This window comes from Megalopta genalis, chromosome 5 (assembly GCF_051020955.1).
Source record: "Megalopta genalis isolate 19385.01 chromosome 5, iyMegGena1_principal, whole genome shotgun sequence".
Taxonomy (NCBI): Eukaryota; Metazoa; Arthropoda; class Insecta; order Hymenoptera; family Halictidae; genus Megalopta; species Megalopta genalis.
The window spans coordinates 12,576,682-12,592,913 of NC_135017.1; the positions used below are offsets into that span (position 1 = coordinate 12,576,682).

Here is a 16,232-nt window from a genome sequence, read left to right on the forward strand (position 1 = left end):
CGGCGACTTCGATCTGCGGTAGCTCTGGTTAAAAAAATCGTACAACAATGTAGCTTAGCTTATTTTTAAGGGCGAAGCATCTACTTTTGATATCCTAAAACGATTTTTTTCTATTGGGAACGTTTCAGAAATAAAATAATAATAATAATTTCAGAATAATTTCAGAAATTGAAATGTCACTTTTTGGGGGTGGGAAAGTTTGACGTATTGTAATTTCGTTTAAAAAAATCGTACGGTGATGTATTTTAGCTCATTTTAAAATGGGAAGTCTCTACTTTTAGTAACGTTAATTGATTTTTTATTGGCGATTCCTTTGCGCTAGGAACCGAGCGACAAAACGACCGAAGTCCGCTTAGAAAATTGCTAAAACCGGAATGCCCCCTTTGAGTTTGTCAACTTTGACCTATCGTAATTTCGTAAAAAAAAATCGTACAGCAGTGTAATTTAGCTAATTTTAGAGCGTGAAGTCTCTACTTTCAATATTCTTAAACGATTTTTCACCAGGAATATTTTTGCACCATGAATCAATCGTCGAATCGACTATAGTTTACTTAAAAAGTAGATAAAACTGAAACATCCCCTTTGGATTTGTCAATTTTAATATACCATAACTGTATAAAAAAAAATCCTACAGAAATGTAACTTAGCTCATTTTAAAGCGCGAAGTCTCTTCTTTCGTCTCGTATAAGTTATCAATTATGTTAGAGACGATTAACCGGCAGGGAATTCAATATTTTCACCGAACGATGTAGCCTCTTTCACCTTCGGACTCCGCTTCGGTCCCATTTCGCCGACTGTATCGTACCCCTTCGTTTTCTAGGGCCGGGATTCACCTTCCACAGTCGTTCGTCGTTCCTCTCTCTCTCCTCTCTCCTCTCTCTCTTCTCTCTTTCTCCTGTCTCGGCGGCGTGACACATGGCCAGCATTTATAGCGCGAGATAGCGCCGGCGGTTCTCGACAGCGCCGGCAGATTTATCCTCCACGGTTATTGGAGTTATACAAAGGATTTTTCCAACTGATCCCATAAAGTATCTGTGCCTGATGCCCTATTATTTACGCAGCCGGCTGATGCCGCAGCCTCGGACCCTCTGCTATCCGAACACCGTTTGATATTTCAACCTCGACGCGGAAACTGCTATTGTGTTAACGCGTTCCACGTAAACATTAACTCCGCGAGGATATTTCTGAGCCGACGGTTATTCTGTCGACGGTGCCTGGGTCTATTTTGAACCTGCTGCGAAGTCTTTTTAAACATTTCGTAATTTTTATTCGATTTTTCGCTGTTTGGAAGTTGAGAAGACAGTGAAAGTTTTTGGAATAATTATTTTTATTATTTCGTGTAATTATTGTATGAGTCTGGCGTGCTGGGTCAATATCGAACTAGATTTTCGAAAATTGTAAATTTTCAATCGGAATTGGTGTTTTTCGGTTAATTGGTTAATTCGTTAATTCCGTGCAGGATAAATCGAGCACGACGACTCGACGTATCAGATTGTAGCTGATTAATCAGGTTAATCTCGGTTAAATCTAATCGGCGATTGGCATTAAGATTGTTCTGTTCAAATGGACGTGTAATGAGCACCCTGGCGGCATAAAATTCCATTAGCTTGTTCGCGTGATCTACTTGTTGCGTTCTTTTAAATAAATTGTCCGATTCCGAAGCTCTGCTACAATTTCGTGTTAAATGCTCTCTCTCACAATTAATACGTCTGCGATGGAATCGCAACGATAGTCAATACGAAATTAAAAATACCGTGTTGTTCTACGAGCTATGGTGAATATTTCCACCGAATTTGGCGTTATTTGAGTCCGTTGTTTCGACAGGAAAAATATTCGAAATGTTCATGTTTGTTTTTTGAAATTGCTCTGGAGAGAAGTTCGTTGATATCGAACCTATTGTAACTTTGTGATAAGGAATTCGATCTTCGTCTATTTTAGCTCATTTCGAAGCTTGAAGCCTCTACTTTAATCTAGCATGTGATGAATTTTTTATCAAGAATTTTTTTGCGCTTGGAATTCAGTGTTAAAGCAAGACTGTTCGAAAATTTTGCATATTGTCTCTCAATTCATAAACTTTGACTTTTCGTAATTTACTGGAAAAAAAACCTGCAACAATGTACCTCAGCTTATTTTAAAGCTTAAAGTCTCTACTTTAACCTAGTATAATCAATTTTTTATCAGAAACGTTTTCGCATTTGAAAATTCAGCGGTGAAGCAAGAATAGTCCATGTCGAATATTTTGCATATATCCCTCGTGAATTAGCAATCTTTCATCGAACATGACTCCGTGAAAAAACAACGTACACCAATGTAGCACAGCTCATTTTAAAGCTTGAAGTCTCTACTTTCGCCATGCTAAGCGTCGCCGCCGAAATCGAACAATTCCACGGGGAAGAATCGCGATTTCTACGACGAAGCAGATTAGCAATGGTTCCCTCGTGTCCAAAATAAACGACGATCTTCTCTGTTGTTCGCCGGCGGAATTTTCGCAAACAGCCGCGAAACGTTTGGTGCTGTTAGTCGCGTCTGTTCTTTTTTTCCTCTCTTTTTCGTCCCGCGCTGAAAGTAGACACACAGTGGTTTTCTGTTTCGCGGGAATCGTTCCTCGAGGAGACGACACGTACTGAGGAAAACCTGTTTCGCCGCTTTTCCAGGACTCCGAGGGCGACACTCCGCTCCACGACGCGATTTCTAAGAAACGGGATGACATTTTGGCTCTGTTGTTGGACCATGCCGCAGACATCACCCTCACGAACAACAATGGCTTCAACGCGCTGCACCACGCCGCTCTCCGTGGAAACCCAAGGTGAGTCTCGAAAGCACCTTAGCGTTTTCGACGTGACGCTTTTGTCCGCGGCTGCGGCGTCGTCGTCGTCGTCGTCGTCGTCCTCCTCGTCGCCGCGACGCCCCTGAATGTCTGACTGTCGGCGGTAGAGTTTAACGGCGGCGACGTCCAACGATCCGCCGGGTCTACAAACGGCCCCGGGCCGGATGACAATTAAGAATAGCTGGCAATCCCCCGCAGCCGAATAGATGTTTTTGACGCGATTGTCTTAAAGGTTTAAGGAACAGGTCGATTTCACCGGAGTTACTCCGGGCGGATTTCCTTTAAAGTCTGCTGGGATGTTCTACGTGGCAAATTAGGGTGAGTTTTAGTCATCGATTTGTCGGTTTTTCATTTGTTTATAAATGCCAAGCGTTTAGATTTTTCACCGTTTATTGGATCCTCGTGAAATGACAGGTTGCACAAACGTATTTTTATCTCGGAGACTGTTTATCCGATCGGGTTGAATCTTTTTGCATTGGAAACAGCGAGGATTGTTTATTGTGAGGCTATTTTTCTTAGATTGAGAAGTAGGTTTTGTAATACGGAGAATTAACAATGAATATGACCGTGAGGTAAATGCTCATAGATTGAGCAATGTGGTCGGATTAATTGTTCATATTCTCTATTATAGTTTATTTTTAGTGAGTTATATTGTAGTTCATAACAAATTAGATGGGGTTTAAGTCATCGCTTTGCCGAATTTTCATTTGTTCATAAATGACAGTCGCTTAAATTCGCCAACGTTTACTGACTCTCCTGAAATGACGCGTTGCACAAACATATTTTTATCTCGGAGACTGTTTATCCGATCGGCTTGAATCTTTTTGCATTGTAAACAGCGAGGCTCGTTTATTACAAGGCCAATTTTCGTTTGCTCAAGGAGTCGATGCTGCAATACCGAAAATTACGCAAAGATGTACCACTTCGGTAAAGCCGATTATACTGCTGAAATTACGAAGTTTCTTGCGAGCACCATTCGTTTATATCCGTCGTTTAGATCATTTATCAATTTGTCCCTAAGAAAACTGTTTCGATGAAACAGAAATAGTCTCATGATGAACGAACGGACTCGTTGGACAACCTAACATTATATTACAATTTCGCCGAATGGGCGAGCACACGGTGTGCTAAAATCGCTCGGTTTGAATGAACATTTTATTCCGAGGATTAAACTGCAACACCAACTAGCACGATTAAAGCTGAAAACCCAGCGGGCTCGGGTTTTCTCGTATTTCCAGAATCTCCTCGACAAAAGCCACAACGAGCCCACTATAATTCTTCCAGCCGCACGATTTCCGATTGTCGACAGCCCTCCGACCCACAACGCCGGTGCTCCCACGCATCCTTGGTACCGGGTTCGCTGCCGGGAACCGAGTCAAAGAAAACTTCATTAGCTTTGAGCACTCACTTCACCGAAACTGTGCTCAACAAATTAGTTCGGAACCGCGCGCGCGCGCGCGCTCTCTCTCTCTTTCTCTCTCGCGCGCGTTTAGCGTTCTCGCGTAGATCCGGATCATTCTGCACACCGACTAGCGGGAGCCCGGTGCCCCGGGAGTTGCATTATGATACCCTAGATCAGCCTAGATCGTCCTTAATCCAATCCCGGGCTCGTCTCGCGTCGGGTGACAAGGACCGCCGCGCGTCGATTCACGAGCGGATCCGACCTGCTTGCCGGCGCCTGGAAATTCTGCGACGGTCGCAGGGGGTCGCGAGGGCTGGCAGAAAACCAGGCTAATAGGTTCCCTTTGAAATGCATCCTCCGCAGCGATGCGGCACACACATCTTTCCGCGGTAATCAGCGTCCTTCGGTTTAAAAGCGACGATGCCGGCTAATATCCGGCGGCTGTGGACGCGAAAACCAACCCCGTTCGTCGCTCGAACAGTGAAAGACGAGCTCCGGGAAGCCGTGCTCGGGGCGCACGCAACCATAGATACGACTCTGACTGATTTAACCCGCCGTCGGTAACGCGGTCACCGCAAACATCGTAAATAAGGGCCGGGGAAAATAGAATTTTTAAATAGCGAATGGACCGTGATATGGTTTTATTCGCGATTTTATTTGCGATACAGAAGTCGCCGAGTAAACCTCGTTTGGAAATAATAGTTGCACGTGGAAATTGCGTTTTGGATATATTTAAAATGTATTGGCTGTATCAATGCTAAAATTATCGAGCCCTAAACGCGACTATTCTATATTGTTTTATAACAGTGCCAAGATTGGATTTATTTAAACCGAGTACAATTTTAATACTTTTAATACTACCTAAAAATTATTTAATTATAACGTAAGCTAAAAATTTCATCCGGAAATATTGTTACGATATCGGGAACTGTAAAAGAGAAAATCAGAAACCAGTAATTTTTGCCCCAAACGAAACAGTCGCGTTGTTTCTAAATTTTCGGCGTTATAAAATTACCTCTACGGTGAAATGAAAATAGCCCAACGATAAAACGCGCCTTACCGAACACGATGAAAAAAGAATCAGCACGATCGGACGAATGATAACCGAGATAGAAATTCGCAACTGCAACCGGAATTTTCGACGGATAAATAAGACCATAAAATATTCAAGCGCCCGTGTTTCGCGAACGAATTCGAAACGGGCGAAGTGATCACTTAAACTACCCTTAATTCGGCCCATTTCACAACGTGGTTCATCGTCACCGGCACGCCTAACTCGCGCGTGCAGAAAAAAAGTGACCGTTTCGAGCGACCTACTTGGAAACTCGTTAATTTCGTCCGGCGAAAAAGACGCGAATTGGTTCTTGAACTTCGCTCGCGCGGTTATTTGGGTCGAAACGAGCGTGTTTAACGAACGGGTCGCGCGGGTCAGTTGTGCGATTCCGTTTGATTGTCGAAAAGCAAGCACCGTGCCGCGCGCCGAATGGATAATTTATGAAATGAAAATATTCGACGTTGACCAATGGGGGAAATTCGTCGGATAGGAGCCGGTTTTTGTATAAATCAGGGCGTTCCGGCGTGTCCGAATGGGCCGAAAAATCCGTCTCGTTCCAGCCAGCGACCGTTTCTCGTGCCGTTGGAAACGTTTCACGACCGTTTCCGGGTCCCTGGGAAATACAGGCGCCGGATGCGCATAGTAGTCGCGCAATCACAATTACGTGGCACCTACTTGCGACCTGTCCGTGTCAGCGATTCGCCCGTTTCCACGCTCTGTTGCGATATTGTTCGCCGAAATAACGGCCGAGTGAACCTTCCCGGTGCTCCGATCGCGTGAAACGTCCACGGAAAGCGAAAATAGATCATTACCGTGAATCAACGTCCCGCATTTTCCATCGAGCAGCTGCGAAAACCACGGATTTTTTGTTCAATTTCCAAGACGAACACGCGATTGCACCGAGTCGCACTTCGACGATTCTGTCGAAACTCCGTCGCGTTGTAGTGCAGGCCAAATTAGGGGTGGTTTAAGTCATCACTTCGTCCGTTTGTCATTCGTTCGTTAATTAAAAATGTTCAAACATCGAAATGTCATCCCCGTGAACGGGTGTCGCAGCGAATTCTTAATTTGGAGACGAGATTCATCGTGTCGAATTGATTTTTTAACTGGAAGACGGTGAGACATTTTGTCACGAGACTTTAGCGTGCCGATTTAGTCGTGTTTCAACTATGTTTCAAAATTTTTGCACGAGGAGAAAGTCAAAATTGAGTTTTCTGTTGCAGAATCGAGGATAGGGTAGCTAAATGGTTGCTAGGACTCTGCTATAAAAATGGTCGATGTTTGAGGTGTTGTAACTCCGTTGACAAAAATCGCGCAACGACGTGCCTCGGCTCGTTTTCAAGCCGAAAGCTTGTACTTTAACCTTGTTCCATCAAAGTAACATTTTCCGTAAAAATCGATCAAGTAATCGCGCGCTGTCTTTCTCCTTAAAACATATAAGAAACTGGAAGTAGTTCCTCGTCCAACTTCAAGCAACCATAACTGCCACAAGAAAAATCGTACGACAATGCACCTTGGCTCGTTTCGAAGCTTAAATCCTGCAGTTTCGTCCTGTGAATCCTGAAGACCGTTCTCCTGATCCTCGCCGTGCTCGGCGCGCCTGAAGAGAGCAGCATCTCTCGAAATCGTCTGTAGGTATCCGGAGCTGAACGCGTGGCTCCCATCGATCGGCTCTAATTTGAGGGCACACAGGGATAGAGGGCTAGAACGAGGGAAGGCAGAACCACGGAAAAGAGGAGGGAGAAGTTTCGCCGGCACACCCCTGGAGACTGTAGCGTACAAAGCGGAGAGCGAGCGCGCAGGCAAAGGCGAAAGCGGAGAGCGAGCGGAAGGGAGCCAGGAAATTACGTCTCCGGACGTCCGTTCGTTCGGCTTCAGAGCCCGGGCGCAACACAAGACGCCCGGAGAACCTGCCAGGCTCCTTCGCAGACCCTGGAAAAGAGACAAGCAGCCGAGCAGAGCCAGCGAAAGAGGAGGCAACCGAGGAGAACCAGCACCGGGAGAGGAGACAATCTCTTGGCTCGGCCCTGGCCAGGAGCGGCGACACGCCGCACCGACGAGCATCAGGCACTAACGTCTCGATTTTTCATATTCTGGATGTACGGGTATACAGGGTGTCCCGTCTATTAATGTCCAAGCAACGGAGTCGGTCTTATTTCATTCGAGAAGCGAGCACGATTTTATTCGTAGAATTTATGTAAATAAAATTTGATTCAGAGAATTTATTTATTTGAGAACTTATTCGAATAAAATTTCATTCGAAGAACTCGGTGGATATATTGTTCGAGTAAAATTCGATTGGAAGAATCTATTGAGTATTTATTGTTGGAATCAAATTTTATTTGGAGAATTTATTGGATATACATTGTTCGAATAAAATTTTATTCGGAGAATCGATTGGCCAGAATTTGTTCGACGAATTTATTGGATATATATGTTATTCGTGTAAAATTTTGTTCGAGGACGAATTCATTCGAAGTATCGTTCGAGTAAAATTTTATTCGAATTATTCTGAAATGAATTTCGTAAAATAATGCGGAAAGTCCGTTTTTTTTGCTTGTGAAGAAATCGCGGAGAGAGTCTTGCGAAACGACGACGAGGAAAGTAATTATTTATGACAGGGTTCGATTGTTATTTGTAATTGAATAGTAGGACGAGCATAATGGGGGAAACTGTATAAAGGCTCTCGGTAAATCGAGTAATTATAGGTCGTGTATAGAAAGTACTAAAAACTGATTAACAAGTATGCTCTTAAGCAGAGAACGTTCAAAGAAATCGATTTACGTGAACAAAGGCGTGGACCATTTCAGATAAATGCGCCGCGGCAAGGAACAGGTACGTGAAATGAACATTGTTGGAACCTTTCAGCTCTCTCTCTTTTTTTTTGCAATTTTCCTGTATTGTTAAACGCATAAAAGAAACTATTGCTTGTCGATTGCTCGCCGGCGAAAGTTCCGAGCCCGTTAACAATGTTCATAGCATTTCGAACAATGAATCCTCTCGGCTGCAAATTTTTGTTATTTGTTCCTCGATCGTCCATTAAAACGCGCAGAAAGTTCTAAACGTTTATATCAACACCTTTGTTTGCAATAAATTGACCGAGGAGACCCGCGAAACGCGTCGAAGACGAAAATAAAAGGTCTTCGAAAAAATATTATATTTCCTCGAGAAATGAATATTTAACGATGACGATTTTTTGTCGACATCACCGAATACTGTACAACGACGCAAAAATAGTTTCAAAAATTTATCGTCGTTCGTTTGTTCATAAAAAATTCGCAAAGGAGCCCTTGCGACGCGCTAGTGCCAAAAAGGGAAGGTCTTCGCAGTAATCGTCGCATCTTCCAAAAAAATCGATCTACCGGCCTGAAAATTTGCGCACAGGTTAATTAATGTCCTATATAAACTCACGAAAACCGTCCGAGATTTATCTGCTCCCGTTCGCTCGCAAAAAATTCGCGAACAACCCCTCGACGGTCCAGCGAACGCGGATTAATCTCGCGAGTTGCGTCATTCGACCGCCGATGTATGTTCGTATCGATCACGCGTACCACTCCGCACGGGGTTCAGCTGGCCGGGGGCCGGAATTTACAATGCGAACCGTGTTTATATCTCCGTACATTGGCATAATAATTGCGGGATCGCGGCGAAATAACGAGGCCGCGCCGCGTAACAAAGAGAAGGCATCCCCGGGTAATTTTAGCGGGCAGCACGCACGTTGCGGCGCTTCTGATCGTTTCGTACTTCTGCACCCATAAAGCGATATTAACCCCGATCTATCCAGTACACACCTCTATGCTAATGCTAAAACATTACTGATCGCGCGCGAACGTTATCGCGCGATACCCGTTTATTCCGTTCGAACGCCGCTGGGACACTTCCCGCGAATTATCTACGAAGAAACCGGTGGACGCTACGCTGCGACATTTTTCGGATGTTTATAGGCTGAGACGGAGAATATATGAGGAAATTTTCAGCTCGATGGATTTAGTTTTTCATCAGATACGACGATTTTTAAAAGAATTATTCTTCTCCTGATTTCGATCGATCACTTTTTGGGGGTCGTTTAAAAATTCGCAGCGAACAAACGACTCGACATTAATATTTAAAACTTTCTGCACACTTGAAGGTGCTGTCGGAGAACATGTGAAAAAATTGCGAGCCAGCGAAATTCATTTTTTAGCGAAATATAATAATTTCTTCGAGGAGCATCCTTCTTCGTCTCTCGCAGATCTTAAGGCCTGCTTGACATATTTTTTACGGAAAATATGATCGACAGAAATTGATTAAACTTTTTCTCTGTTTGAACGCTATATCGGAGAATATGTAAATAAATTTTCAGCCGGATAGATTCATGTTTCGATAGGATACGATTTTTAGAAGACCATCTTTCCTCCCGTTCCTGATTTCGATCGATCGCCTTTCGGCGGTCGTTTAAAAATTCGCAGCGAACAAGCGACCCGGCATAAACTTTCCGAATTTTCTGCACACCGAAATACGGTTTTAAGGAACGCGCGGAAAGTATGTTCGTCCCGGGAGATTCATTTTTCGAAAAGATACGGCAATTTGTTCCGGGTCGCTTCCGGTCGCCGGGACGCGTTGTTCGAGAGAGATTGTATTTTTCGTGAGTTTACGTCGGCGTAGCGAAGTTACGAACTAACGGCAGTCATTTTCGTTCATCACACTTACCGGGTCCGACAGAACTCGTCCTCCGGCAGCTGTAGTCTTAACAAAGTTGCGAAGACAGGCGCCCCGTTATTTATGATAATAACCTTATCACATGTATGTAGAACGCTCGGCATTTCCGCGGCAGTGTCATATACAAATTACGGTGCAGAGAGTCTCATAAGTATACCAAGGACGCCGGCGCGTCCGTTGTTCTTAAAGCAAAAGTTCATTTCGCGAGATTAAAACGCTTAGCGCCGCGCCGGGGCCAAGTTGCCGCTTGAAAGCGGCGAAACTCCTCATCCGAAGCTTAAAAGAAAGCTTCTCCTCGCATAATGATCACTTCAAATTAGCCGAAAGGCGAGCAACGAGGGCCCGGCAACGTTCAACAACACCGACAAATGTCTCAAACAAACAGAATCAAAGAGCATTACGGACAATCTTCCTTTCAAGGCTTCATAGTTCATTTAGCCTTTCATTTTGAAAGCCGTTTCTTCGTTAGTGTTTTCGTCACCGATTTTTTATGCGTTCGGATCGCACTTTTCTGCATTTAAATAGAGCAGAATATAGAGCAACTTTATCTTAAAAATTGCGACGTTATTTTGTTACATTGTTTAGGGGCAAATAAAAATTTGTTGCGTTTAATCGACGGGTTTAGATGCAATGTAGCAAAGGCATTTAAGTTTTTGGTTACTATTATCATCATAAAAAATTGCAACATAATTTTTCTACATCGTTTAGGGGCAAATAAAAATTTGTCGCGTTTAATCGACGGGTTTAGATGCAATGTAGCAAAGGCATTTAAGTTTTTGGTTACTATTATCATCATAAAAAATTGCAACATAATTTTTCTACATTGTTTAGGGGCGAATAAAAATTTGTCGCGTTCAATCGACGGGTTTAGATGCAATGTAACAAAGGCATTTCATTTTTTGGTTACTATTATCATCATAAAAAATTGCAACATTATTTTGCTATATTGTTTAAGGGCAAATAAAAATTCGTAGCGTTCAATCAACGGATTCAGATGCAATGTAACAAAGGCATTTCATTTTTTGGTTACTATTATCGTCATAAAAACTTGCAACATAATTTTTCTACATTGTTTAGAGGTAAATAAAAATTTATCACGATCAACCGACAGGTTTAGATACAATTTAGAAGAAACATTTCATTTTTTGGCTACCACTGTTGCAATAAAAAATTATTAATGCGTTAAAATCACTGCAACCACGAGAACTTTGATCTTAAAAATTGCAACAATATTTTGCGACACGATTTGGAGACGAAGAAAAATTCGTCGTGCATACTTGGACGGACAAGACATGATCTGCAACTTTGTCCGCAGAAAAGTAACGATTGATATGCAGAGTTTCGTGGGCGTTTGGAATTGCAGACGATTATTCGCGGGCTTATTTGCGATTTCGCGAACGGAGGGGTCCGACCAAATGAGAACTGTCCCACGCAGCGCGAAGGGACATCGATTTATGTGCAGCTAAATTCGATTAAAGCCGGTTTCGGAGCACTTCGTGTTCGCTTTAAGGCGGGACGGCACTCACGGGGGCACGACAGCGTGGAAGACGTCGGCGGACGTGTGCGGTTTCTCGCAGAATATACGAGTCGGGAGAAGTCCTGTTACGAAAACTAATCCGAAGTTACACTAAACGTGAAATCACTCGGTCGATCGGGCCGCCCCCGGTCGCGTCCTCCCGATCGCACGAGATTGTGTATTATCGAAAGTACCTCGCCGGGGACGAGGATTTCATCCGGGACACGAAGTTTTCTCTTTAACGGCCGGCCATTGTGCCGCCACCGAGGCGAATCGGCGGGTCAACACGGTGCTGCATTGTCGAGCATTGTTGCATCGCCCGGTTGTCTGCCAAGCGGTAATTTCTCGCCAAAAATCGTGACTTTGCCCGATTTTTACCCAGACTTTCTATTTCGTGGCTTTCTAGGTCGCTGCCGGCAAATTGAAAATTAAACGTTCAATTTCCAAATTGCGTCCCCGGTAACGTGCACTATAGCAAGCTAAAATGTGGTCTGCGTCATTTTTTCTTTAAATGTAAAGCAAGATTTTATGATGGATTGTTATCAAGGAGCTATTTTTGTTTAGAATTTTATTATTTTATGGTGGATTTTTATTAAGGAGATATTTCTTAGAATATTTACTAACATTTAAAGTATAACAATTGTTTTTTGTAAATGAAAGTTATAATAATTACACGGGCTGAAGGAAACCTTAGGGATAAAAAGGGAGGTGTCTCGAAGAAATTATATTTTAGTGAAAAATTAATTTTTTAGGCTGGCAATTTTTTTACGCATCATTTAATATCGCGTTTATATACTGAAAAAAGTTCCAACAAATTAACTTGACCCGTTTGTCCACAAGTTTTTCTTAAAAAATACTCAAGCAGCGCTAGAGGCGAGAAGATAATGGCTCGACAATAATTTTCATATCTGCCAAAAAAATGCATCGTTTCGTCTGAAAATTTTTGTACACGTTAATCGATGTTGCTTCCAAACGTAAAAAAAGTTTAAAAATTCTAGCTCCAGCCGGTTGTCTACAAAAAATTCCTGAACAATCCCTTAAGCTGGCGTCGAAAAGAGAAATCTTCCACAATAATTTTTGTCGTTTCCAAAAACAGGACTATTTCCGCCCGAAAATTTTGCAACACATTCTCCGATGTTGCGTCGAAACAGCCAAAGATTTTCATAAATATTCATCGACCGGTTGTTCCGGAAAAAATTCGCAAAGAGGCGCTCTCGCGTCGGAAGCACGAGGAGCAGCAACGGCCGGCTGTAATCTCGGATTTAATCGGTCCGTCCGAATTATAATTAATGCTGTGGGTGTGTCCGGCGGCCGATCCGGCGCAGATAATTTCGTTTCTCATTGAATCGCCGTAACAGAACGCGGATTCGAGGCCACTTTAGCGTCTCCCGTGGCTTAATTACGTTAGCCGCAACGCGAAACGCAACGGCCGAGCGGACACCAGACAGAACCGGCTTTGATCTCGGCTCCGCTCTGATTGTGACACGCCGAGCAGAACCAGACAGAAGATTCGCCTGTAGTCGCGAAGCTGCCTGCTGCCCGTTTGTTTTGTTTCGTTCTGTTTTGTTAGGACCTCGGTCACGTGTGTGCTCGGCAACCAGCCAATCCCCGAGAGTTCCCAGCGACGTGATTAAAATTTCGTTAGGACGTGGTCGCCTGTCAACGCGACTGATTCGACCACCTTTTGCCTAAACTAAAGCCTGCACCGGCGTGCGGCATACTTTGTGCGCCGGGATGCACTTTGTCCACGGATCGTTGCTGCACATTTGGCCATGTTTCGTTTTTCCGGACGTTTTAGGCATTTTTTTTATAAACAAACCGGTCAACGTAGAGTTTCTAAACTTTTTTTATATTCGGACACAGCATCGGTGATGATGTAGAAAAATTTTCAGCTCAATCGGTTCATTTTTTATTAAGTTATAACAATTTTTACCGGACTCTTATCTTTTCGTTTCAGCGTTCTAGAGCAAGGCCTCCTTTACGAATTTTTTCTGCACAATCGGGCGAGCGTAGATTTTTTTAACTTTTTTTATATTTGAACACAGCATTGAAGAAGATATACAAAAATTTTCAGCTTGATCGGTTCATTTTTTATTAAGTTATAACAATTTTTACCGAAGCCTTGTCTTCCTGTTGCAGTTTAGATTTCCTAAAAAAATATTTTTATAAACAAACAGATGAATGTAATTTGTTCCATCTTTTTACACATTTGGATATAGCTTCGAGGAAGATCTAGAAAAATTTTTGGTTCAAAACGTTCATTTTTGGAGAAGATACAGCAATTTTCCCCGAGACCGTGGAAAATCGCCTAACTTCGCTCCGGTGGCGTCAGTGTCTCTCAACCCACGGCTCCAAGGAGCCTCGGTGCCTTTCATCCTGAGACTCCGAGAAACTTGTTCATCCCTGTTCTACCGCAGACAACTATAAATTCCTCTCGAAAACTCTGGAGAACCGTCGTCCTCCAGTCGCCTACACCGTCCACAGTCCGGCAATAATTATTAAACAGCTTCGAAGTAGTCGAACCGAACAAACTATAGGAAGTAATTAGATGTTCGGAATGAAATGCTTATCCCGGCGACCTTCCAGTCCTCAGCCCCGTCGTCTCCGGCAACACCCCCGACTCTGAAAGAGTCAGGCTAATTTCGCCGACAACTATTCCGAAGTTTACGGCCGTCGATCGGAACGTTCTCGCCTCCGCTTATCTGTGAATACCTCTCGTTCCACCCTCGAGCTGTCCGCGGTCTGCTATTCTTCTTTTTCTTGCGCGGGGGTGGAATACCAAACGGCGAAACTCGGAAGTCGTGCGAGGAATTCCGCGACTCGAATTACTACGGTGTACTGCGGCCCGGAACACCTGCTGACAAACGGGACGAACGTTAGAACCGAACCTTTGAACACCTTCCACCCTCTATTATCCGAACGATTCTTCTTCACCCCTTCGTCGGCAATAATTGTCTTTTTCGCGGCGATTTCAACCCCCTGGCTTTATCTGGAGGGTAGTTAGGCGAAAAAATGTGATTTTTGTTACCATATAAATAACTTTATATTATAATATAAATATTATTATTTATTTCTTAATTATATTATAATATAAATATTATTATTTATTTCTTAATTATATTATAATATAAATATTGTTTATTTTATAGTCATATTATTTATACTATAATTATGTTATTTATATTATAAGATAAATAACTTTATATTATAAATTCGTAAATATTCTCGTAAAAAATTGAGATCCCTTTAAAATTATAATTATTTCCTATTTCAGATAAAAAGTTAACCCTAAACATTGCACCATCAATAGTAAAGAAAATAAAATTATCCCCCTCGCTATCTAATCTACGTTATCATTATAAATGTAACAGCTGCGTCGTTGATATTTTTACGACGGCCGGAATATTATAGCAACAATTGTCTCCGAGTTTTTTCAAATTTTTCAGCCGAAAATCCCGGCTTCGAAAATCGGAAAAATCCAATTTCCCTGGAACGCGAATAAAACGGTGATTCATTGCTTTCAAGCAATGAATTATGAAATTAATTAGTTGGGGAACGAGTGAGAGCCGTTTCTATCGCCATTAGCAGCGCGAGGTGAAAATAAATTTCCCGGTAGCCGACTTCAAAGCGGCGCCGACCGATTGATATCAAAGCCTGAAAAGCAATTTAAGATGGAACGCGGGGAATCCGTAGAAGAATGTTTAATCTGTACCAAAATAGCCGCACGTAAGAACAGATCGAACAGAAAATCTTCCGGCCGTTGTTCGCCGTTGCAATCACCGTAATCACTGCCGAGAAAATAAATCTCGCGAGATGCACGGTGCTCCATCTTCTGTCTTCCGCAACGAGAAATGCATCGCCGCATCCCTCGATTTATCAATTAACAGCGCAGCCACTGAACCGGTCTAGGAATTAAAAATTTCATTCATCTTCAATCTTCATAATTAGGAAAACCGATCTAGACCGCTAAGTGATTGAACAACTCCACGCAGAAAATTATTTAACGTGCGCTCGAAATGAAAGGTACAGTTTATTTCAATTTAGTAAATTAACGACAGTTTAATTGAACTTAGAAAATTACCAACACAATTTAATTGAATTTAGGAAATTGCCAACACGATTTAATTGAACTTAGAAAATTTGTCGACACAATTTAATTGAATTTAGAAAATTGCCAACACGATTTAATTGAATTTAGAACATTGCCAATACAATTTAATTGAATTTAGAAAATTGCCAACACAATTTAATTGAATTTATGAAATTGCCAACACGATTTAATTGAATTTAGAAAATTGTCGATACAATTTAATTGAATTTAGAAAATTGCCAACACGATTTAATTGAATTTAGAAAATTGCCAATACAATTTAATTGAATTTAGAAAATTGTCAACACAATTGAATTGAATTTAGAAAATTGCCAACACAATTTAATTGAATTTAGAAATTTACCGTCACAATTGAATTGAATTTAGAAAATTACCAACACAATTGAATTGAATTTAGAAAATTACTAACACAATTTAATAAAATTGAAAAAATTAGCGACACAATTTAAACCATGAATTAATTGAAGTAGCAGCACTCAGAAAAATTAATAACACGATTCAATTTAATTTTTAAGATTATAAACACAAGTTGGAAAATTATTTAACGTATTAAGGAAATTAATGATACGATTTAATTGAATTTCGGAAATTCGAGAAACAGCTGGGAGTGGGGGATGGTAAACT

The 16,232-nt window shown here is 42.1% G+C and overlaps 1 protein-coding gene across 1 annotated transcript in view; it reads left to right on the forward strand.

Annotated features, from left to right (window-relative positions):
• mib1 (E3 ubiquitin-protein ligase mind bomb 1) overlaps nt 1–16,232 on the forward strand; it is a 591,834-nt gene that overhangs the window by 47,278 nt on the left and 528,324 nt on the right. Inside the window, exon 9 of the mRNA XM_033465641.2 lies at nt 2,655–2,806. Within this exon, the coding sequence (XP_033321532.1) occupies nt 2,655–2,806 (152 nt within the window). The remainder of the gene's footprint in view (nt 1–2,654; nt 2,807–16,232) is intronic.